The sequence below is a fragment of the Eublepharis macularius genome, chromosome 1 (assembly GCF_028583425.1).
Source record: "Eublepharis macularius isolate TG4126 chromosome 1, MPM_Emac_v1.0, whole genome shotgun sequence".
NCBI classification, from domain to species: domain Eukaryota; kingdom Metazoa; phylum Chordata; class Lepidosauria; order Squamata; family Eublepharidae; genus Eublepharis; species Eublepharis macularius.
Window position 1 is genome coordinate 141,966,641 of NC_072790.1, and position 20,716 is coordinate 141,987,356.

Genomic DNA, 20,716 nt, shown 5'->3' on the forward strand with positions numbered 1-20,716 from the left:
CCAGACCATGGGTCTGCCAAGGTCAGTAAAATCTACTTTGACTGGCAGTGTCTCTTTAAAGTGTCAGATAACGGTTCTCCATATCACCCTTTTTACTGGAGATTGGGACCACCTTTTTGTGAACATATATAGAATGTTGATGGTTGTTGTGGATTTTCCGGGCTGTATAGCCGTGGTCTTGGCATTGTAGTTCCTGACGTTTTGCCAGCAGCTGTGGCAGGCATCTTCAGAGGTGTAGCACCAAAAGACAGAGATCTCTCAGTGTCACAGTGTGGAAAAGATGTTGGCAGGTCATTTATATCTACTCAGGAGGGGTGGGGTTGAGTTGAGTCATCCTGTAAGAGTTTCCCAGGGTGTGGAATGCTAATGGAGGGAGGTTTCACTGTATCCTGAGGAGGTTCTTTTGCATATGGATTGGTGCTTGATGTACTAATCTTCTCTGCAGGGCTATTGTCGGGTATAGAGTGTTTTGTTAGCCTGGTGTTTTTCAGGGCTGGAAACCATGCTCTATTCATTCTTAAAGTCTCTTCTTTCCTGTTGAAATTGTGCTTATGCTTGTGAATTTCAATGGCTTCCCTGTGCAGTCTGACAAAGTAGTCAGACTTTGTCAGTAGTTGGAAGTGTTGTCAAGTATTTTAGTGTCCTGGAATAGGATACTGTGTCCTGTTTGAGTTAGGCTATGTTCAGCCACTGCTGATTTTTCAGGATGGCCAAGTCTGCAGTGTCTTTCATGTTCTCTTATTCTTGTCTGGATGCTACGCTTTGTGGTCCCGATGTAAACTTGTCCACAGTTGCAGGGTATACGGTATACTCCTGCAGAGGTGAGGGGGTCTCTACTGTCACAAAGACACAATCACACTTATTAATCAGATTTTTCCAGAGGATGTAACAGCCTTTTTCCACCATTGTCTGACAACCAGTTACTTCCAATGGGATAACGAATTCTATGAACAGATGGACGGGGTGGCCATGGGAAGCCCTCTCAGCCCAGTTATAGCAAACTTCTACGTGGAACATTTTGAAAAAACAGCTCTAGAATCAGCACCCCACAAACCTACAGTCTGGTTCCTGTTCGTGGATGATACCTTTATCATTTGGAGTCATGGTGAGGAAGAATTGATGGAGTTTTTAAACCACCTCAACAATATCCACCTGAACATACAATTCACCATGGAGAAAGAAACTGAGGGTAAACTTCCATTTCTAGATACCTTGGTCATCCACAAAGCAAACTTTCAGTTAGGTCAAAAGGTCTACAGGAAACCATCTCACACGGATCGGTACTTACACAAAAACTCCAATCACCACCCTCGACAGAAAAGAGGCATAATAAAAACATCAGTAGACCGTGCAAGATGGATATGTGAACCGCACTTTCTCAACGAGGAAATTAATCATCTAAACCACGCACTTCAAGCAAATGGCTACTCCAGAAATGAAATCAGAACAGCGTGTAAACCAAGGACAAATCAAACAACTAAGGAAAAACAGTCTCCCACAGGAAAAGTGTTTTTGCCATATATCAAAGGAATCACTGATCAGATGGGAAAGCTTATGAAAAAGTACAGCTTACAAACAGTATTCAGACCCACCAGAAAAATACAACAGATGCTACGTTCAGCAAAAGACAGTAGAGACCCCCTCACCTCTGCAGGAGTATACCGTATACCCTGGAGCTGTAGACAAGTTTACATCGGGACCACAAAGCGTAGCATCCAGACAAGAATAAGAGAACATGAAAGACACTGCAGACTTGGCCATCCTGAAAAATCAGCAGTGGCTGAACATAGCCTAACTCAAACAGGACACAGTATCCTATTCCAGGACACTAAAATACTTGACAACACTTCCAACTACTTTGTCAGACTGCACAGGGAAGCCATTGAAATTCACAAGCATAAGCACAATTTCAACAGGAAAGAAGAGACTTTAAGAATGAATAGAGCATGGTTTCCAGCCCTGAAAAACACCAGGCTAACAAAACACTCTATACCCGACAATAGCCCTGCAGAGAAGATTAGTACATCAAGCACCAATCCATATGCAAAAGAACCTCCTTAGGATACAGTGAAGCCTCCCTCCATTAGCATTCCACACCCTGGGATGACTCAGCTCAACCCCACCCTTCCTGAGTAGATATAAATGACCTGCCAACATCTTTTCCACACTGTGACACTGAGAGATCTCTGTCTTTTGGTGCTACAGTTCTGAAGATGCCAGCCACAGCTGCTGGTGAAACGTCAGGAACTACAATGCCAAGACAACGGCTATACAGCTCGGAAAATCCACAACCATTGTTCTCCGGCCGTGAAAGCCTTCGACAATATATATATATAGAATATGTTTCATAATATTATTAATTTGTTCTGGCACATTGGTGTGCATATATACACATGTGTACTGAATAGGTGGAGAGGTAAGGAGAACTGGCCAATATGAGCAAAATCCAATTTTGAGAAAAATGTATTTTAAGTCCTGGAAGAGAGGTTGTTCTAGGTAAAGCTGCATTACATTTTCAAGAGGTAGCCTACTAACAAGGGCATAAGGATTATAACTAGATTAGCACATGTGATAGTGATCAGACTTGCCCACACGAAATTAATGCTTATGAATATGGCAATTTCATAAGCCCCTCTATGTATGTGTTTTAAACACAGAAACACTGCCTAAACCAGGCAGGAAGAATGGATGCCAGATCCCAGCTGGGAGATGGAAAATTATTAGTATGCAAAGCATTAGGCAAGACAGGCTTTCAGCCCCCACACCCTGGAGATGGGCAAAGATCCTGACAATAGAATTTTCCCAGAGTTCCTGAATTAATCACCTTAACACACACTACCAATCTTCCCTTATCCACTCTCCTATTTTCAGGTAACTCGGGGCTCTGATAGCCTTAACCTATCCATCCATTGCTGATCATCAGTCATCTTTGATAACTTAAGTTTCACCCAGGAAGGCTTTCTCAAACCTTCTCAGTTTTATTGTCTCACCCTGGAAACAGCTCACCCCAGAGCTTATTGTCTCACCCCAGAGACAGCCTTCTAGTTCTTTGTCTCGCCCCGGAGACAACCATTAAGTTATCGTTTTGGGAGCAGAAAATGTAATCTTGCCCCAGGGTACATTCCACAGTATAATTGAAATGCCCCTCCACCATAGTTATGTGCATGCCCTCAGATCTAGCATCCACCCTTGCACTTCTGTCAGTTCTGTTCCTGTATTGATGCACTGGTCACTCCACACTCTCTCCTGGATGCTCTCTTCCGGATGGTAACTATAACCCAATCCCTCAAACTGTATCCAATTTTCCTCCCTGCTTTCCAGTTAGCTCTGTGTATGTGCTGTGCATTTTGTGTGCAATTGATCTTTATTATTTTCAATAAACCCCCCTTTTGATTCAACATCTGCTTCATTATTAAAAGAATTTGCTTGAATCCTCATAGACATAGGTGGAGATTGTGCTCAGTTACCCACCTCTCATTGCCTCTTCTTGCACACTAATTCCCCCAACTCACATGGAGAGCCCTCCATTGGGAAACATATGTTTTTTACTGTCTTTTCTTTCCTTGTCTCTCATCAACCATCTTTTAACTTTGTTAGCTATAGAGAGACAGGAGCCCATCAGCAGCGTTTAGTATCAGGAGCAGTCTCTTTTAGATCAATGTTTGCCATTGTATTCTGCTTCCCAGTCTTGTAAGTTCCTGGACCCAGTTCTCTCTTATCTCTGCCCTGATCTTGATTATTTCCAAATGCTCCTCATAGCCAAGGTATAACTTTGCATACAGTTCTCTCTCTCCTAAACCTTTCTCTGTAGACATACCCATTTTCTCAGTTCTTGCCAGAGGCTCATCTTCAGAAAACAGAAGAGTTTTGCCTCTTCCTTCCTTTTAAGCTGGCACAGTTCTCTTCCCCTAGAAATGCCTGCTTGTGGCAAATGCTTGCCCTATTTCTAATAAGGCTCAGCATTGGCTTCTGGCTCAAGAAAGTGCAGCTAGGTGTAGATTAGATCCTGAGTAATTTCTGATAGGGAATTACAAGCGGCTAATGGGGAAGCAGGAGAGGGTCCCATGTGATTTAACTCTGGTCTTTTGCACATTTCTTATGTTTTTCCTTGCATATCTGTCTTTTTAATGACAGATACTAAGGCAGCAAATATCAGAGCTACAGGAAGAGATTAGGAGAAATGAGTCTCACTGGCATGCTGCCCATGGTGAGCTGAGAAGTCGGGTGGAAGCCCTGACCAAGCAGAATCTGGAGCTTCAAGATGAGCTCAGAGTTTCTGAGCATCAAAGGCTGGAGGCTGAAAGAAAACATGGACCTCTGGATTTTATTGAAAGAGGAGCTGAAGTACCGGTACTTTAACCAGACCTATTACTTGTTTTTGATTTTCCTTTGCACTCCTCCTTCCCCATGTCTATTTCAGATGGACTCTACCTTACCTTTGATGCAGCCTCCAGTCAAAAGATCTGCTGATGGGGAAAGATTACCACTCCAAGCATTGTGGAGGGTATCTTCAGTCAGGAAGGGCTGAAATCTGTTCCCTTGTCTTTCCTCCTCTTAGCAGATCTACTGGCAGGCTGAGGAAAAAGATGTTGGAACCCTTCTTCACTTGTTATGTGCTAATTTTTATTTGCTCCTCTTGATAACAATAACAACAACATTTGATTTATATACCACCCTTCAAGACAACTTAAGGCCCACTCAGAGTGGTTTATATAATGTGTTATTATTATCCTCACGACAATCACCCTGTGAGGTGGGTAGGACTCTGTCAAGTCTCAGAAAAGCGCACTCATCCTTTTCCCAGTAAGAATTTGGCAAGAAAATATTAAATTTTAACTTTTTTATATTTCAAATTAATGTACAGAGAATAGCTGCTGGTCTGTTGCACATGAAACATTTTCAGTTGTTGTTTAAATGAAATTCTCTCACCAGGTTTTGGCATCTGCTTTGTGAGCAGAATGAATTTTTGTTTGTGAAGAACCACATGTTAGGGCATAGCCATTTAAAGAGGACAAAGTGTTTATTTCAGAAAGCTACACTACTAGATAGATAGTTAAGCATTCTAGCTAAATGGTTGGCAGGAAGTAAATGAGAGAAGAAACAGGAAACTAGCTTGAGAGTTGCATTGAGGGGACAAACAGACATCATTTAGTAGACTAAGCGGTGGCACCCATATGCTTATTTAAGTAGCTTCCCCATTTGCTGCTATTTTTATATGCTCGATGTTGTATATTCCAACAATTTCAAGTCAGGGAAATGGTGTGAAGAAAAGGATTAATCCTCCTCACATGCCATGGTCCTGAATTAACTGCCGCTTGCCAGAGGATATAAGCTTCAACTGAGAACTTCCAGTGCACATCTGCTTGACATTGCCAGTTGGGGGATGGTCCTAGGAAAAGTATGTTGTGCTCTTTGGCCCTAAGAGGACAGTTGCATTGAGGATTGAGGCAAGGTGTAGACAGAGCTTTCGTGACTTAACCAAATAAGTTCTTCTGCTGATGCGTTGATACAGAGAGGGCAAGAAAATAAAAGTCCTCAAGATATGTTACAAGGTTCACTTCTTTTTTTGTCATTGTAGCTCAATGGAGATTGGGCAGCCAGTAGTACACATTTGCATCCACCTGTTATCTGGACATCATTTGTTTGTTTCCTTTGTCATTTATTTAATGTCCTAAATTCCACACAAACTTTTTGAGAGTCAAGGTGATTTTAGTAAGGATGCCAAACATTTTCAGATGTTTTAGCTAGCTTTTATTTCATAATCAGTTTGTGTTGTCTGTATAACAAAAGGCACTTGAGACAGAGGTATTAAGAGCAATATGTCCCCAAGTTTCTTTGGACAAAGGATACAAATCCTTTCCTGTCTAACCAGAACTAACTTTTCTAATGACAGAGTGAAGGAATTGCACCATTTTTTAAATGTCTGCCCTTTATTGTAGGCATTACCTCATTTGGCTCAAAATCAGCAAAAGAATTGTGGAAGCAAACTATTAACTGGGTCTTCTCTGAGTGTGTTTAAGGACACAACCTCATCTTCATATAAGAAAGGTAAAATACATTGCAATAGCAATATCTGCTAACAGGAGAGCAAATTTCATCATTTCTTGTTGCTCAGGCACGTCACTTTGCCTGACCAATGCTGGAAACAATATGTTGAATGTGAAAAACAGTCCTTGAATAATCTGTGCTTTTAATATACGGACACAAATTATTTATAATGTGTGTGTATATATATTAAATCTCTGTAGGCAAATATTCTTCAGGTAGTTCAGAAGATTCAGCTTTTTTAAATAACCCGAATGATGACATTTTAAACTCCACATCCTTGAGTAATGAAGAAATACAGGTATGTTTATGCATGAATCTGAAGCAACAAGGTTTATACAGAAAAAAGCATGATTAAAAACCAAAAGTCTCTGGGGGAAAGGGGGGGCATAGTTTAACTTGTTTAATTTTTCTAATAAAAACAGTAGTGTGATATCTTTAAATGCAGTTTCTCTGTTTGTTTTGTTTGCATACTTAAAATATTTGTATCCTGCTTCCTCCCTGCCCTAAAGGCTCAAAGTGGCTCACAAAAGAGTATCTGATATATCCATAATGGTTAAAAATGTAAATTGAAAATCCCTATAACATTAATAATACCACCTAACAAAACAAAAGAGCCCACCTTATACCAAACTACATTTTAATTAATATAGTATAAGAAATTCCACCTTGCTATTTAATATTTGTTATTTAACATTTCCACAGAAGAAAGAGAATGCTAGCCTTATTAGTGCTCACAGATTTGTGAAGTCCTCTGAGCAAGGGACCCCTGCAATTAACTCCAGGAGAAATAGCATAATCCCAAGTGGTAGGAAAACACCTGCAGAAAGTCTTCCAACTTTTGAGACCTTTGAAGCAAAGGTTTGGTTTCCTTACTTCTCTACCTGTTCTCCTTCTTATCTGTTTCAGTAATGTTTTCAGGGTCTGATTACTCATTACAAAAAACACGTGTTGTGCCTTGTCTTCATAACTGTTGTACTCTGTTCCCTGTATTTACAGTTCCTAGTATCTGACTGCTGTGACTATGGGTTTTCACAGAATAATTAGATAACCTTTTGACAAACTAAAGTGAAATGTTTATTTATATAAATGAGAGCCTGCCTGCCACATTTGAAAACCTTGTTGTGAGGAGGAAAATAAAACTGGTTTTGAACCTGTTTCTCCTTCTTTAAAAAAGAAAAAAACTCAAATACACGCGATTTCTCTTAATCTGCATCTTTATCAAAAGGTAATAATTGTGCTTAAAAAGAGAATTCTATGTCTATTGTTTTACATTATCATAAGTAGCTGAAATTCACTGAAGCTCCTTCTTGTTGTCAAAGACAGAAATGGATTTTTTGGAAATGAAGTGGAAATGAAAGGCATGCTTGACTACTGAAGACAGGAGTTTGTGGTTCTTTGTTTACAAGAAGGTGTGAATTCTCTTCCCCCTGTCTTACAGGGAAAGAAAGTAAACATGAATTTGTGAAAAACAACCATGGTTTTTAAAATGTGTAATCAGGTCCTCAGTTATACAACCATGTACTGAAATTATTTACGTTTCTTTTAGCTAGTATTTCCCTCTAGACCTGGTATGGCGCTGAGACAGGAAAGAGGTGTGGGGTTAATCCTTTCTGCTCATGCCATTTCCCAGACAGAAATAATTTATTTCATTTTCATTTATTTTGTATTTTTTATTTCTTGTGTCAAGATAATGGGAAAGAGAGTGCAGACATTTTAAAGACATGTAAAAGGTATTTAAAAAATATCTTACCTTGTTATAGAATAAACCATTTTGTGATTCCTCCTCTCTCATTAAGGTTTTGTAAGAGATGCCCCTTTTTACCAAAAAGTATAGGCAAATAGATTAAACCTTGATTGTTGTTATGTGTTTGTAGAATTCCCCTCCAAAGTCAATACTGTCTAGAAGAGCACCACTATATGTGGAAAGTAAGGACGAGGACATGAAAGAAAAAATAGAGTATCCAGATGGAAAGGTAAAATAATTTTAGATAACTATAAAAATAGAAAAGCAATAATGGTTGTTGTGGGTTTTTCGGGCTGTAAAAGCAATAACTTGGATTACGTGGATGTACATAACATGGTGCACTGAGAACCAAAATAGAGCCTGTCTTCTTCATTATGCCAAAGCAAAGTCTCCATTCTTTATCAAAATGGTGGGGTGGGGGGTTTAGCTCTTTCTCCTGTATCTTTCCCCCGATCTTCCTCCTGTTTTTTTTAGTTTTTACCACAAATAAGCCAGTTTTCCTGCCATTGTCACATAACTGCTAGGGCACTCTACAGTGCTCACTGTTAGTGAGGACAGATGCAGTTTTCACCAAAGGACTTTGCAACCACTGAGCCAATTCATATCAGTAGTGTGTCATTTAGAAACATGAGCCAGACAGCGAATATTGATAGCACTTAATTTCACAATGCACTGACCTGGGTAGCCCAGGCAAGCCAGATCTCATCAGATCTTGAAAGCTAACCAGGGTCAGTCTTGGTTAATAAGTGGGCAGGAGACTTCCAATGAGGACCAGAGTTGCAGAGATAGGCAATGGCAGACCACCTCTGTTAGACTCTTGCCATGAAAACTCCACCAGGGGTTGCCATAAGTCAGTCATATTTCATAGTAGGCTTTTCATGGGTTTTCATACAAATGGTGTTCTCTTGTGAGCTCTGATGACTCAAACCTTGGTAACACAACCTGGGGAGGCCCTCTGTGACACCAGAGCAACAAATCCAGTGACAGACAGAAAGGTTATGACACCTTTGCTTGCCAAAACCCAGTCTAGATCAGTCAGTTGCATCAGGACTAACAGAATGTACTGAGATCTAGTTTGTAGGCTTCTGAAGTAAGAGTCTAGTTCAATCCATAATTACTTTCAGGACCAATGTACACATTATGTGGGAGATCCAGCTATGGGACATTCCTTTTTTAGAAGTTATTGGCACTCTAATATATGGTTAGCCCCAGGATAATGTTGATTCAGCATGCTGATATCTGCAAGCCAAACAGGAGAACTGTCATTTGGACACCGTCTTAACTAGATGCTTTGGTGGAGTGCTAGACAGCTGGTTTCATGTGACACACTCATCAGCTGCAGAAAGTGTTCACCAAGATGTGTTCCCCATCTGCTTATTGAGAGGGGTTGGATGATTTCCCAGGAGCTTTCTGTGTGAAGTAAAGCTAACTTCTTTTGGAGTTGGCAATTGGCACGCATGCAATGGAGTCACATTATGGGAAAATAAAATGGCTGCAAACATATGTCCCTGCCATATGGTAATTCATCAAAGTGCAATTTGGAGTCCTCCACAGAGAATTGGAAGCCTCCAGGGGAGATGGAGATTATGCTGACTTGTGGAATAGAATTTTTAATGTAATTTGTGCCAGTCACAGATCTTAAATCAGCATAAGCGAGTGGCAGCAGGATGTCCCCTTGCTTGAAAGTTTTTAAAATACATCATGTGGCTGCTATTTGCACATCATTTGAAGTACACTGATTTTTTTCTCCTGAGGCAATAACTCCCCTTTTCTTGCCTATTGATCCTTGTCCTGAAAAATATATGTAGAAACAGACTGTGTATAATTGTGTACAAATACAATGACCGTGGCTTTGGCTTACATATAAAATAGAATTCCACTTGAAGGGTCTGGGGTGTCTGTCCTGTAAGCAAGTCTGCTTGCCTCTGGCTAGCTGTAGTGCCCCTCATAATGACAAACCTATATTTGTTTTATGTCAGTTGAACTATTTTGGCAGTATAATTGTCCTAAAAAGAATTCTGGAAATTGTGATTTAGCAAGGGTGCCAATAATTGTTTTTTAGTTCTCTTCACACTATGATAGTTTCTGGTCTTCTCTGTGGAGAGAGCACAGCTGACACACCTGTTTAAATGTAGTAAGAAATGCCCTTTAGAGCTAATCTGAGATGGGTGCACTTGGATATAAGCTGATTTAAGGTCCAGTCTTAAATTTTGCAGTGTTTTGCACCTACCTGAGTAAGGAATATTTGCAGTGGTGCATGATGCAATGTGGTGATGAATTTACTTCTCTCCTGACATTCTGTGCACTTAAGTATAATATTCATTAGTCACTTTCAAAGGAATCGAATTAGAATCTTTTTCAATCTAATCATTCCAGTTAATTGATTTGTAACTGGAGGTTGTGTGTGTATGTGAGTGAGTGAAAGTCAGAGAATATGTACTCTGACACATATTTTGTTTTTGTTTTAAAGGTGGAACAGCTGTTGTCTGATGGACGCAGAATTACGACTTTCCGCAATGGCACAAAAAAGGAGATTAGTGCTGATAAAAGGACAACTGTTCTTACTTTTTTCAATGGAGACATTAAGAAGATCCTGCCAGATCAGAGAGTGGTGTGTGTATTTTTATTTCATTTATGTTTTCCAAGAGGACTTTAAACAGCATTGGAACCAAAAATATCTGTCATTTGTACAGCAAAGACAAGGGAAAAGTTGGGCTCATGTTACAGGGAAAAACCCTTCATCAGCTCCTGTTTTGAGGCATACCTGTACACACCTTGAGATTTTTCAGAAGTGGTCCTTTCACTCATTCTTTCAATATCATTCATTAATTTCACCTTGGTTCTCATCTCCTTCCTCGTATTGGGTATGGAATTCACCATCTTTGCTAAAAACTTGCTATTTGGGGCAACAAGTGAAATCTATGGGGAAAAGAGTATGAGTCAGTGGGCAACAACAGGAAAGATGCAGCTTCATCGGTCAGTAATTGGACCCTGGAGGGCATAGGTTTTGGTAGGTGCCTGGTGATCTTAACCACTGGAACCAACTCTGCTTGCACATTTCTGTTTCCACATTTAGTTTCCAAAGACTGGTGTTTTCTCACCTGGCACCAAAAAGCACATTTGAGCCACACTCAAGTTATTTTGCCATATGTTGGGATAGAAAACAGAATAAAATGGAGGAAGGAAGAACTGTGTATTCTTTTTTTTTTTTTTGTAAAAATTTTTATTGGATTAGAAATATATCATATCATATCATTTACACTCACACTCCTTTAAATTTCCAATTCTAACCCCCTCCCATTCCCCCCCCTTTTGTTGACTTCCAACAGTTTTCCAACCCCTCATCTATTTTCCCTTTACTCATATGAATTTTACTATATTTATTATAATATACTTTCAAATTCTTCTAAGCTTATCTATCATATTTGTGCTATTTCTGACCTTTCAATAATATTCATTCTGATCACCTATACTCTATTTTACTCTTTCTACTCTCTTCAATATGGGACAAACAATTTGCCCCACCTTATACATATTTTCTAATACTTCTATAAACTTTACATGTATTCATAATAAATCAATCAATTTGACTTATATTCTATATATGTTGCTCCTTACTTCCTGTTACATATCATATCCAATATAATTATCTAATTTCTCCGTTATAGAGCTATTTAACTAGAGTAATCCATTCATATATTCATTTAACATAAGTCAATCTATTATTTCCACATTTCACCTACTGATATGTATCCATTCACCCTTTTGCAACTATTATTTACGTCAGAAAGATATTTAGTTTAGCTTTTATCCTTACATTTCTTATAATAATAGCACTACTAATACTCTATATAATAATCCAATATGGTATTTGCTTAGAATTATTCAGTCAACTCTCCCCCCCTCGGTATAGTCACTTCCCTCTTCTTCCGTTATGTTTCAGTAATTTTCAAACTGCCACAGTTCTCCACCCACCTCCCATTTTTTCACCAAATATTGTTTCAGCTTCTCCCAGTCCTTGTTAAACTGCCCTGGGTCAAGGTCTCTCAATTTTCTTGTCATTTTATCCATCTCCGCCATGTACAGCAATTTGTAGATCCAATCCTCAATGGTTGGCACCTCTTGTACTTTCCACTTCTGTGCGTACAAAAGTCTAGCTGCTGCTGTCATATAGAATAACAATGTCCTATATTGTGCTGGCATATCTTGCATTCCCAAATTCAGTAGCAGGAGTTCTGGGTTCTTATTCACTTGAAATTGTAAAATCTCACTCATTACTTTTATTATTTCCCCCCAGTACTGCCTAGCTACCTCACAAGTCCACCACATATGGTACAAAGAACCCTCATGTTTTCTACATTTGCAACATTTGTTAGACATGTTCAAATTCCCTAGCGCTATCTTCTTTGGTGTCAGATACCAACGATACATCATTTTATAAACATTCTCTTTAATATTAGTGCATGTCGTAATCTTCAACGTATTTTTCCACAAGTATTCCCACGCCTCCATTGTTATTTCTTTGTTAAAGTTTATAGCCCACTTCACCATTTGCACTTTAACTACCTCATCCTCAATATACCATTTTAGCAACACTTTGTAGACCTTTGAAATTTCTTTTTTATCTCCTTGTAAAATTACTTTCTCTAATTCTGAATTCTCCATTCTTATTCCTCCCTTCGCACAGTCCGAATAATAAAGATCTCTGATTTGTCTATATTGAAACCAATCATAGTTTGGGGACAACTCTTGTTGTGTCTTTATTCTAGCTTTAGAAAGTTCTGTTTGAGTTATCTCCTTATACGTTAAACACTGTTGCTTATTATCGACCGTTCTTGGATCAATTACTTCATATGGAACCACCCAGGAGGGAGTTCCTTCCTGTAGGTAATCTTTATATTTCTTCCAAACTGTGAAGAGGCTTCTCCGAATATAGTGGTGTAGAAACATAGAATCTGCTTTCACTTTGTCATACCATAAATATGCATGCCATCCAAACAGTTTTTTATATCCCTCTAAGGCCAGCAATTTGCGATTTTCCAGTGTCATCCAATCTTTCAGCCATACCAGACAGATTGCATCATAGTAAAGAGGTTGGGCAGTTGCATTCCACCCCTTTCTTTTGCATCCTGCAACACTTTCATTTTCACCCTAGGTTTCCTGCCTGCCCACACAAACTCCGATATTTTCCTTTGCCGTTTTTCAAATTGTTTAGAGTCCCGAATAATTGGTATTGTCTGTAACAAAAACATCACTCTTGGCAAAACATTCATCTTAACTGCTGCAATTCTTCCCAACCATGACAACTTCAATCTATTCCACTTAATCAAATCCTGCTCTATTTGAGTCCACAATTTCTCATAATTATTCTTAAATAGATCTATATTTTTTGCAGTCAGTTCGATTCCCAAATATTTTACCTTACTTGTTACTTCACAGTCTGTTATTTCCATAAGTTGCTGTTGTTTTTGTTTAGTCATATTTTTACACAATATCTTTGACTTCTTTTTGTTTACAAAAAAACCTGCCAAGTCTCCAAACTCTTTGATTTTATCTATTACCTTAGGCATGTTTTCAATTGGATCTTCCACAATTAACATTATGTCATCTGCAAATGCTCTGACCTTATAGGAAAAGTCCTTTATCTTTATTCCACGGATTGCATCATCTTCTCGGATCTGTATAATCAGTATTTCCAATACCAAAATAAACAACAGTGGAGACAACGGACAACCTTGTCTTGTACCTTTCCCTATAGTCAGTTTCTTAGTCACCTCATCATTCACCACAATTGCTGCACTTTGGTCTCTGTAAATTTCTTTAACTGCTCTTATGAATCTTTCTCCCATTTGTAGCTGTTCCATAGTTGCAAACATAAAGTCCCAGTTCAAATTGTCAAACGCTTTTTCAGCATCTACAAAGAAGAACCCAACCTCTTTATCACAACGCCTGTCATAGTATTCAATAGCATTTATAACTGTCCTTAAATTGTCTCTAATTTGTCTGTTTGGAAGAAAACCTGCTTGTTCTTCCCCAATAGCCTCAGCTAGCCATCCCTTTAGCCTCTCTGCCAAGATCTTCGCAAAGATCTTGTAATCATTATTAAGTAAAGAAATAGGTCTGTAATTTTTAACATTTGTCAAGTCCTGTCCCTCTTTAGGGATCAATGATATATTAGCTTCACTCCAAGTATCTGGAGTTCTTTGGTCTCTCAAAACCCCATTGATCACCTCTTTTAGAAATGGTGCCAGCTCATTGGCCATTACCTTATAAAATTTTGCTGTAAGTCCATCAGGCCCTGGCGCTTTTCCCAAATTTGTTGACTGTATTGCTTTCTTTATTTCTTCCTCTGTTATTTCACTATTTAATTTAACTCTCCAGTCTTCCGAGATTATTGGGAGTTTTACTTTTCCCAAATATGTCGCTATTGAGTCTTTTTTCACTTCTTTTTTCCCATACAATTTGGCGTAAAATTTGTAAAAGGCTCTACTAATGGCAGTCTGTTCCAGATGCACTTTATTGTCCTCACATATTTTATTTATTATCTTTTTTTCTTTTCTCTTCTTCAGTTGCCATGCCAAATATTTCCCAGGTTTATTTGCACCTTCAAACGACTTTTGATTCATTCTTTTCAAATTCCATTCCAATTCTCTATTGTTCATTGCCGTCAACTGCTCTTGTAAAATTTTAATATCCTGATAAATTTTCTTCTTACCTGGTCTTTTCTTTAATTGTATTTCTTTGGCTTTTATTTTCTCCATAATCTCCTGTCTCTTCTCCTCTTGTTTCTTTCGTGCTCTTCCATTTAAATCCATTAGTATGCCTCTAATCACTGCTTTATATGCATCCCAGACCTTATTGGTTGGTACTTCTCGATTCATATTATGTTGTATGAAGAACTTAGTTTCCCTTCTCAGCATCTCCATATTTTCTCCCTCCTGTAGCAAATCCTCATTTATTCTCCATCCTTTCCTCTTATTTCTTTTCCCGAACTTCCACATAATTGGATTATGATCTGAGCCTACCATGGGCATTATTTCAACATCCTTAGTCCACAACGCTAAATCCTTTGAGGCCCAGATCATATCAATACGTGATAGAGTAGAGTGTCTTGCGGAGAAAAATGTATACTGTCTACTTGTGGGATTCCGCGTTCTCCATACATCTTCCAAAGTTTCCTGCTGCACTAATGCAAAGAACGTCTTTGGCAAAAGTCCTCTTTTCTTTTGTGCAGTTACTGATTTTTTGTCCTGTTCCAAATTTGTAATTCCATTGAAGTCTCCTGCAAGGATTATCTGATCATATGTAAGTTCATCTAGTTGCTTCCTTAAATCTTCAAAGAAGCTTTCTTTAGCACCGTTTGGTGCATAAATTCCAATAACCAACACTTTTTTTAAATTCCATGTACATTCCACTGCTATAAATCTGGCTTCCACATCTCTAATCATTAATTTTGGCTGTAGCTCCTCTTTAATATATAGTACCACTCCCTTTTTTTTCTTTTTTGAGGCCGCTACAAAATCAATGCCCAACTTACTCACTTTAAGATATTTTACGTCCTGATTTCTGATATGGGTCTCTTGCAAACATACAATGTCACATTTTTGTTTTACTAGCCAGTGGAAAGTACTTTTTCTCTTTTTGGGTGAATTAAGTCCATTTACATTCCAAGATAAAACTTTGCACTCCATATTCATAGCCTTGTTGTTGGTAAGTCCTTTTCATTGTCCCTCATAAACTTTTCCATCTCAAGTTCAGATCTGATGCGCTTTTTCATTCCTCCAAATTCAAAAGATATCCCTTCCGGTAATTCCCATCTATATCTTATTTTCATATCCTTCAAATTCTGCACAAGCACTTTATATTTTTTCCGATCAAGCAACACCGATCTGGGTAGCTCCTTCATGATGATAATCGTCTTGCCATCGACTACCAATGGATCTTGAAACTGTTTACTCACTATCATTTCTCTTATATTCCTTGTCGTGAATTGCACAATCACGTCCCTTGGTAATTTCCTCTGGGCCGCGAATCTGGAGTTTATTCGGTACACAACATCCAGGATAGCCACAACTTCCTCCTCCTCCTTTCCCAGGTATTCAGCTAACACTTCAGTCACCTGTGGAAGAACTGTGTATTCTGATCTGAATTTTTGAGGTTATGTTAGGACAAAAATGTGATAGCTGAGAAATCAAGTTATGTTCTTGACAATATAGGTAATATATGATAAACAGATAACTATTTAGCTTTTGAGTGAGAAGCCAAAAGCATGGAATACTGCTAAGCAATTGTATCCTCCATGTTCAGTATTTTGATCCTATATCCATACTTGGAATGAAGGTATTTCAGAGATCGTTTTTTCAATATAGCAAGCAAAGAGAAGAACTGAAAAGTTTGTCACAAATGTTATTGTAAGACATACTTCACTATGAATGTTAAAATTTTATATCCAATGAGCCTTTTAAAAAATGGTAAACAATAAAAAAAACTTCACCCTCCCCAGATTTACTATTATGCAGATGCCCAGACAACCCACATCACTTATCCAAATGGCATGGAGGTGCTTCAGTTTCCTAATCACCAGATAGGTATGTGATGTTAAAAAATCCCTACTTTTAAGTTGATTTGTATTTCTACTAAACTATACTATTTTTTTTTAAATTGTGTAGATCTTCAACACTATTGTATTTCACTAAAACACTAGAGCCAAGATCACGCTGCAGCCAAGATCACGTTTGAGGCTACCTCAAACATATTTGAAATTCCTTCATCGGAGACATTCCCAGGTAGAGATGGGCACGAACTGGGAAAAGTCTGAACCATATGGTTCATGGTTTGTTACATTTCACGAACCACACACTTTCACGAACTTGCCCTGGTTCGTGAACTGGTTCATTTGGTTCGTGAAAACATCACTTTCAGGGCAGCAGAAGGTCGGCAGAATAGGGGTTTGTGCTTCCGGTTTCCCCCATTTAAATGCCTGCTGCTTTTCAGCTGATGGGAGGCGGATCCCTCATCAGTTGAAAAATGTTGACGGCTTGAAAGCAGCAATACTTTTCTTGCATGGCAAGAAAAGTGTTGCTGCTTTCAAACTCCCACTGCATTTTTCAGCTGAGAGGAGGGGCATCCTCCTATCAACTGAGGTCCTTTTCACACTAAGACTTTAAAGCGTTTCAATATGTTCTGCTTCCCATGTTTGCAGGAGTTTGCTTATTCCCTGCTGGCTTTAAAAGCCAGGAAAGAAATGGTTGGTTTTTCCCTTCCTCCTTTGAGGTATGCACACTGGGTTTTTTTTCAAAAGCAAGAAAGGGTTGTAACATAATGTTGTAACATTGCAACATTGTAATGTTACTGCACATTCCTCCTGACTTTAAAAGCCAGAAAAGGATTAAATGGCTCCTTTCCCCTCCCTCCCAGGCATGTTTCAGGCTTCGAAAAAGAGAGAAAAAACCAAGATTTTGCACAGCCCTTTGGAAAAAAAGTAGCAGGGAAGCTGAGAAGCTGGGAGGGGATGAAGCAGCAGCTTCCCTGCAACTTTGTTTCCAAAGGACTGTGCAAAATGCTTGGGTTTCCCCCCTCTTTTTCAAAGCCTGAAACATGCCTGAGAGGGGGGGGGAAGGAGCCATTTAATCCTTTCTTGGCTTTTAAAGCCAGGAGGAATGTGCAGTAACATTGCAATGTTGTAATGTTACAATGTTACAGCCCTTTCTTGCCTTTGGAAAAAAAAGAGAGCGTGTGCATACCCCAAAGGAGGAAGGGAAAGACCAGCCATTTAACCCTTTTGTGGCTTTTAAAGCCAGCAGGGAATAAGCAAACTCCTGCAAACATGGGATGCAGAACAAATAAGTTCCAGTGCAAAAAGGACCTCAGGTGATGGGAGGAGGATGCCCCTCCTCTCAGCAGAAAACAGCGGCAGGCCCTTTGAAAGCAGCAACACTTTTCTTGCAGAAAGCCCCTCTCCGGTTGCCTAGGAAATTGATTGATGGTGCCAGGCTGTCTGAAGTGATGACACAAAAAATGAACCAGCCTAAAGTTCGTTGTGGTTTGTCAGAAATGGGCTCTGACGAACCACCAGTTTGCGAACCACAAACTGGCCCAGTTCATGACGAACTTTGGTTTGTATTTCAGTTCGTGCCCATCTCTAATCCTAGGTTGGAAATAGTTTGTAATCTGAGTGTAGATCATCACAAAGATATCTTATGTGTATACACATGGTGAGTGTATGCTGGAAAGGTATGGCCACCTTTATTTCTAAGGACATGAACAATTTTTTTCAGAAAAACATCATCCTGATGGTACCAAAGAAATTGTGTTTTCTGATCAGACTATTAAACGACTGTATGATGGAGGTCTTGAAGAAACTGTTTTCCCTGATGGCACAGTTGTTAAAGTAGAAAAGTAAGTAATGAAAAGAGTATGAATCATGCATTGGGAAAGAGTTGGTTTTGACGTACCCTGTGAGTCACTGGCCATGACTAGTTCCACTCTAGCTGTCTAACCTGGAAATGCCACAATTCATCTACTCTTTTTTATGGAGAGTCTGTTATGGTCAATCCACTGTTTTCTGTATTGTTCCTCCTTGTTTTTCAGACATGATGTGACTTTTTTTAAAGCTAAAAAATTCCACAGTTAATGCAATATATATATGCTAGATGCAGAGAAGTTAGCCGTGTTAGTCTGTGGTAGCAAAATCAAAAAGAGTCCAGTAGCACCTTTAAGACTAACCAATTTTATTTTAGCATAAGCTTTCGAGAATCAAGTTCTCTTCATCAGATGCCTGATACAGTCTCTGATACAGTCTCTGTATCAGGCATCTGATGAAGAGAACTTGATTCTCGAAAGCTTATGCTAAAATAAAATTGGTTAGTCTTAAAGGTGATACTGGACTCTTTTTGATTTTTATATATGCTAGAGTGACACTTACATGCCTATCCTGACTGGGCCAGGAAACAGAGTGCTGGTTCCTTGTGGTCTCTGTCAGTACAATATAGGAGTTCGTGTGTTTATTGGTGTTGAGGGATAGTGGGTGTTAAACGATCAATGTATGTCCTAACTAAAACTCAGGATTACTGGTTACAAATTGTGAGGATTTGGAATATATATTGGCCCAGTGAAAACACTGATGAATACCTGCTTCAAATTATAAATTACTCTTGACCTTATAGGTTCAAAGGACTTTGTGCTATATTCTGTACTTTTTCAAGCATTTGGATCTAGGCACTGTCAAAGACAGGACAGTGTGTTGGATGAACAAGTGCCCATTTCTAATGCAATGGTTCTTACATGTAAAGTACTTGCTGCTGGCAACTCTGTCAACTATGGCCATGAGTGCTTTGAGGCTTCATAGTTTATTTATTGCTTTACAGGAATGGTGCTAAAACCATCTTGTTCAGTAATGGACAAAAGGAGATTCACACTGCACAGTTCAAGAGAAGGGAGTATCCTGATGGCACTGTGAAGACTGTGTATGCTAATGGCAATCAGAAAACCAAGTATTCTTCTGGACGGGTTCGAATCAAGGATGAGAAGGGGAGCCTCATACTTGATCGAAAGTGATCAGTGTCATCTTTTGAGAGGTGTTCTTTGTGTATAAGTCTACATAGTTCAAAGCAGTTCCTCTCTGATATGTGTTGTTGTTACATTGTGGATGACAGACTATGTTTTAAATACTTGTTTCTTTCTCTGATTTTCTGTCCCCCTGCAACAAAATGATGAATTAGATGTATGACAATGCACAGAAATACTGGTGATAAATACACAATTTTCTGTTTATGGAATAGAAGGGAAGTGGACTGAACAGGTTGATGCAGGAAGTCAAGACTCATTTATACTGTAATATTTTTCTTACAGTCATGGAGTTATCTGCTTTGTGGGTGCGTATTCAAACCCTGTATGCATGGGATACAAGAGCCTAGGGCACGTATACTGTCGTTTAATGACAGAGGGCAATTTTATTTTTAGACATATTTAAGAAATTAGCAAAACATTGGATGAACAAATCTTAACTAATTATTGATGCAATATTACAATTTATTTACTTACGTAACACTCAAACAGTGCCTTCCTCTCAAAATCTAAGAGCAAGATCTGGCACCTTAAAGACAGGTGTTGCTCTTCAACTGTAGAGCAACATTGCTACTCACCTGAAACTATCTCAAAATCTGGACTCCCACACACCTTCAGAGGGGGATTGATTTATCTTAATCCCCCTTCAGTTCTACTTGGCTCTTCTCACACTTGTCTTTGACCAGTGCCGGATCTAGTGTTCCCAGCTCACACGCGCACAATGTGCACGCACTCCCGGCGCCGCGTGATGATGTCACTTTGAGACGTCATCACGTGGGGTGGGCGTGCCGCCAGCGGAGCAGCGGCAGCATCAGCGGCTGGGAGGCCGCCTGCACCACTCGCCTGCCCTGCTGAGGGGGTGGCCAGCTTTCCCAACACTCCCTGTCCTGTGGGGTATGTGAATGGTGTGGGTGGCCTCCCAGCCCTCTGTGCCACTCGCTTGCCCAGCAGGACAGGGAGCGCGTGGCAAGCTGGCTGCCTCCTCAGCCGGGCAGGCAAATGGTACGGAGGGCTGGGAGACCGCCTGCACCATTTGCTTGCCCCGCAGGACAGGGAGCACGCGGCAAGCTGGCCGCCCCCTCAGCGGGGCAGACGAGTGGCGCGGGCGGCCTCCCAGCTCTCCGTGCCATTTGCATGCCCGGCTGAGGGGATGGCCAGCTTGCCAAGCGCTCCCTTTGTCCTGCTGGGCAAGCGAATGGCACAGGCGGCTGTTCATCCGCCCGCGCTGCCATCGGCGTGCTCCCAGCAGCTGGCAGCTGTGCCCAGTGCCCCCTCTTTGGTGGTGCTGGGGGCAGACTACCCACCCCCACCCCCTCGATTTGGCCCTGTCTTTGCCCAGTCTGTCTGTCCTCAAATGCT

The 20,716-nt window shown here is 39.8% G+C and overlaps 1 protein-coding gene across 1 annotated transcript in view; it reads left to right on the plus strand.

Moving 5' to 3' along the window:
- The window catches only part of LOC129324666 (centromere protein J-like), a 41,369-nt gene extending 21,126 nt beyond the window's left edge, over positions 1-20,243 (plus strand). Inside the window, exons 9-17 of the mRNA XM_054972024.1 lie at positions 4,135-4,350; positions 5,940-6,048; positions 6,249-6,346; positions 6,751-6,906; positions 7,923-8,021; positions 10,263-10,403; positions 16,296-16,380; positions 18,070-18,190; positions 19,159-20,243. Coding sequence (XP_054827999.1) covers positions 4,135-4,350; positions 5,940-6,048; positions 6,249-6,346; positions 6,751-6,906; positions 7,923-8,021; positions 10,263-10,403; positions 16,296-16,380; positions 18,070-18,190; positions 19,159-19,348 — 1,215 coding nt within the window. The 3' untranslated portion in view covers positions 19,349-20,243. The remainder of the gene's footprint in view (positions 1-4,134; positions 4,351-5,939; positions 6,049-6,248; positions 6,347-6,750; positions 6,907-7,922; positions 8,022-10,262; positions 10,404-16,295; positions 16,381-18,069; positions 18,191-19,158) is intronic.
- Positions 20,244-20,716: the final 473 nt, after the last annotated feature.